A 4,596-nucleotide genomic window follows, 5' to 3' on the forward strand; every position below is an offset into this window, starting at 1 on the left:
CCCCTGCAGCCGCAGCCGCCGCAGCTGGCCCGGGCCCTGCAGCGGAGGCAGCATGTCCAGCTGGTTCCCGCGGAGGTCCAGGGTGCGCAGACGTGGGCAGCGGGCGAAGGCCCTCGGGTCCAGGGCCTGCAGTGCCCCGTGGTCCAGCAGCAGCTCCCGCAGGCCGGGCAGCACCAGCGCATCCTCCTCGCCCACGTAGGTCAGCGGGTTGTGGCCCAGCTCCAGACGCACCAGGCCCCGAGCCTGGGACAGCGCCAGCCCGGGCAGGGCCTGCAGCTCGTTGTGGTGCAGGCTGAGGCGGCGCAGGGTGGGCAGGCCGGCCAGGGCCTCGGGGGCCAGCACGCTGAGCGCGTTGTGGGACAGTTGCAGCCAGCGGGCCCGCAGCAGCCCCTGAAAGGCCATGGCCGGCAGGTAGACGAGGGCGTTGTGCGCCAGGTTCAGGGTGGCCAGTGCCCCCAGCGCCCCGAATGTGCCCGGGCGCAGCTCCTCCAGCAGGTTCCCAGCCAGCTCCAGCCGTTGCAGAGAGCCCAGCCCATCCAGAGCCTCCTGGGGCAGCACACGCAAGCGGTTTGAGGCCAGGTTGAGGAGGAGCAGGCGGCCCAGGCCTCGGAAGGCCCCTTCAGCCACCAGCTCTACTCGACAATGGCGCAAGTCCAGGTGTGTCAGGTATGGCAGGGCCCCAAAGGCCGCTGGGGGGATCGCCTTCAGCTTGTTGCCCTGGAGATCCAGCCGTTGGGTCAGCTGGGAGGGAGGGATGGGGGCTGAGAGGCACAGGGACCACACCAGGGACCCCTCACTCCTCCCCACCTTGGGCTCATTTCTATCCGTTCTGCTGAACTCAGCTTCCCTGACACCTCCTCCAGGAAGCCCTCCTCCCAGCCACCTGGGCCTCCCCCACCGTGGTGCTTTGCACATTCAATGTCACTGTCCGGTTACCCTCTCTGCCCCCGACCAGCTCATGACTCCTTAGGACAGACACCACTTCTAACCTTGCATTTGTCCTTTACCCTATAATGAATTCGCTATCCGATCACACAGTAGAGATTTTAAATAGATCATCTCCCTTGTTATCAGTTGTGTTTATTGTTTATTTCTAGATGTGACCTCTGAGGCTCAGAGAGGTGAAGAGACTAGATAAGGTCTCCCAGCCAGGGCTCCTCCCACCGTCCCTGTCCTGCTGACCTCGGGGATGGTGTCTGGCACCTCAGTGAGGTTCTGCTGCCTGCAGACAGCATGCCGCCTGGAGCTGTCACAGATGCAGACCCGTGGGCAGCGCTGTGCAGCAGCTGCATGCCGTGTTGGGCCCGGCGGCGGCAGCAGCAGCGGCAGCAGCAGCACCAAGAAGAAAGGGGTGGAGCTCTGGGGCCTGGAAGGAGGAGGGAAGGTCAGTTGTCCATGGGCATGGTCCCCATGCTGTCCACTCACAGAGCCACAGCCATGATACCACTCCTGCCCCAGAGTCTCTCAGGTGCCTCCCGCCCTATGGCCAGGGAAGGCCTGTCACATGCCCCTCAGTGGTGGCCGTTCTATTATTAGCCCTGTTTTACACTTGAGGAAACTGAGGCTTAGGAAGACCACCCAGGGAGTCCTTTGACCATAGGCCAGGTAGCTCAGCGAGGATTTACTGGGGCTCAGATTGGGGGCCACTGGCAGAGAGAGGTGGTAGTAGAGAAGCAGCCTTCCTGGCAGATGTGGCTCAGAGACCACCTGGAGGAGAAAGCTGGGCAGTGGGAGGGAAAAGACCAAGGCTCAGCTTCCCGAGACCAGCCTGGGGGGCGTGGTGGTGGAGGGCCTGAGGCCCCTGAACAATCCTTACTGACGCAGTCAGAACCACACTGTCGGGGTGATGAGGTGACTTGGCCCTCTTCTCTCTCCTGCATTAATTTTCCTGTGTTCTGCTCTCATTGGAGTACCATCAACTGGCTTGGATGGAGTCCCAGAGAACTGAGGGCAAGGAATTGGGGTAGTGCTTTGTGCTAATCCATCCTCATAATCCATCCACCTAATCTATCCATCCACCCATCCATCTGCTCATCCATCTACCCACCTACCCATCCATCTACCCACTTGCCCATTCATCCACATATCCATTCAAGCAATCATCCATCCATCCATCCATCCATCCATCCATCCATCCATCCATCCATCCATTTATCCACCTATCCATTCAAGTGATCATCCATTTGGTGCTTTCATCCGCGCACCCATTCACTCACCCACCAGCCCCTACTTTGGCGCCCTCTGCTCACAACCATACCACTGCCCATACCTTCTTACAGGGTGATCACTTCTGGCATGACTCTCCTGGACTCCCCTGGACACCACTTAGCACCCATGAGCCAAAGAAATCTTTCTGATACACCGATGAGACCATGGTAACCCCACCTAGAAGCCCTCCATCAGCTCCCCACTACCTTGATGGAAAGTGCTAAGTCCTTATTTCCCCAGTTGTGTCATCCCCAGCACTACTCCCCCATACACACACATACACACAGCTTGCTCAGACCCCTCTCTATGCTAGCTGTCTGTGCTACCTTATGCTAACTCTTCCCTCTGTCCCCAGAGAGGTCCCTCAGCGGCCTTCCCTGATCCCGGGCTGAGCCCCACATCTTTCAGCATCCCCCACCTCCTCACTCGATTGTCACTGTCTGTTTGGCAGTGTCCTTTGGGTCCCAGCCCACCTAGGGCTCCTGGCCTTCTACAGAGCCCGTGGTGAAGGCTGTGGCTCAGCACCACCAGGAAGGGGGCTCGTGGGGACAGATTCCTGAAGGGACAATTGTCCAGGGCTCGGTTGGCTGCTGAGCTGTCAGACAGGCTCCCGAAGGACTGGACCACAGGAGCCCACAGGAGCTGTCACCTTCCAATACAGTGTCTTCCTCAGAAACCCAGCCAGGGAGACCCAGAGCCCCGCCCCCAGCCTCTCAGAGTCCCATAAGGTGCAGGGGCGTCCCTTCCGAGGCCACTTGGCTGCTTTCAGCGCCCCTTCCACCTTCAGGGCCCCCAAGACTCACCCCTCCATGCTTCTGCCCTGCCAGCCCAGCCTGAGTCGCAGCACAAGGAGAAGGCCTCCGGAGGCCCCCTCCCCGGCCCAGGCTCACAGGCCTGGCAGCAAGGACAAGGCTGAATGGAAGGCATTGTTGCAGCTCACAGCTCACTTCCCCAGGCGGAGGCGAAGGAGGGGCTGGGAGCAGCAGCTAGAGTTCCCGGCCTCCTGCCCAGCCTGGGCTCAGGAAGGCAGCCCAGGCCGGAGGTCTTGGCCCAGGTGGCCAGAGTGGCTGGTCAGCACCAAGGGGGAGTCGGGGTGCAAAGACCCAGCCTGCAGTCAGCGATCTGGGCTCCCAGGCTATGTGGCCCTGGATAGGGGCTGCCCCTCACCCAGCCCTGATGTCCTATTGCTGTTAGCTGCCTTGGATCTGTTCTTGAGTCATGGAGATGCTATATGGCGGAAGAGGACTGCCCCACAGAACTTTCTAGTCTGCAGTGTTCATGGGAAGGAGCCGTGGCGCTGCTGTGGTCACACTGGGCTGTGATCTGTAAGGCCGGCAGTTAGAAACTCCCTCGGGAGAAAGACAGGGCTTTTCCGCTGCTGTAGACTTCCGTTCTCTGAACCTCACAGCGGCAGTTCTCCCTTGTCCTACAGGCTGCCTGTGAGTCGGCATCGGCTCGATGGCAGGTTTGGTTTGGCATCCGGTTATTAAAATAATATGAGCTTGTTGTGGAAATAGAAAACAAAAGAGAGTTAATGAAGACCACCTGTCACAGAGACCTGTCAACATGGTGCTGCTGTGGATTGTCTGTCTGGGCTTTTGTCTGTGTCTCTGTAGGTTGACCTCAGACTCTGGTTTCTCTTCACATCATATAGGTGGACCTCATGAGGTCTCATATACAGAAGACATACCAAACACAAACAAACAGCCCAACAGCAATGCCATTCTGAAACACAGGTAAACCTCAGTGGAAAACAAAGCAGAAAATATAAAAACTGGAGCCATTGCACATTGGATCCCGAGGGAGGTCAATGGCAGGGTGTCCCCTTTTGACCTAGCTCCAGTTGCAGTGATCCACCCTGCAGTGTACGCTGTCTGATCACAGGTCTGTCCTGTCCCTGGTCCATATATAGTCAGAGGGGATTCACCTGAGGCTTATTCTGCATGGGGAACCCTGAGAATGGGTTTGGGGCATTCACTGTCATCCGCAGCCGTTTGCAAACTGGGTTTTCAGAATTCAAGCTCTGATACAAGTCCCTCCTCCAAGTTTGGATTTGATCACTGACAATTCCTGAATCACATTGACTGGTGTGCCTCTTCAGGTGGACTTAGCTGACATCTCACTAAATTAAGGTAACCAGACATCTCGCTTTTGGCGGGACAGTCCTGATTTAAAACATCCCGCAGCGTTTTAAAAAAGTCCCGATTGAAGAGCAAATCGGAGTGCAGTGTAGTAACAATGAAATATGCAATTTTCCTCTAGTTCTTAAATGCTTCCTCCACCCTGCTACCATGATCCCAATTCTACCTTACATATCCAGCTGGACCGGAGGAAGTGCACTGGCACAGATAGGAACTGGAAATACAGTGAACCCAGGACAGATGAACC

The 4,596-nt window shown here is 57.5% G+C and overlaps 1 protein-coding gene across 1 annotated transcript in view; it reads right to left on the bottom strand.

Moving 5' to 3' along the window:
* The window catches only part of CHADL (chondroadherin like), a 5,771-nt gene extending 4,332 nt beyond the window's left edge, over positions 1-1,439 (bottom strand). Inside the window, exons 1-3 of the mRNA XM_045291014.1 lie at positions 1,426-1,439; positions 1,183-1,366; positions 30-741 (exon numbers count right to left, since the gene is read on the bottom strand). Coding sequence (XP_045146949.1) covers positions 30-741; positions 1,183-1,366; positions 1,426-1,439 — 910 coding nt within the window. The remainder of the gene's footprint in view (positions 1-29; positions 742-1,182; positions 1,367-1,425) is intronic.
* Between the last annotated feature and the right edge of the window lie 3,157 nt (positions 1,440-4,596).

The sequence above is a fragment of the Echinops telfairi genome, unplaced genomic scaffold, assembly GCF_000313985.2.
Source record: "Echinops telfairi isolate 266 unplaced genomic scaffold, ASM31398v2 ScPeMD7_2;HRSCAF=8, whole genome shotgun sequence".
Classification (NCBI taxonomy): Eukaryota; Metazoa; Chordata; class Mammalia; order Afrosoricida; family Tenrecidae; genus Echinops; species Echinops telfairi.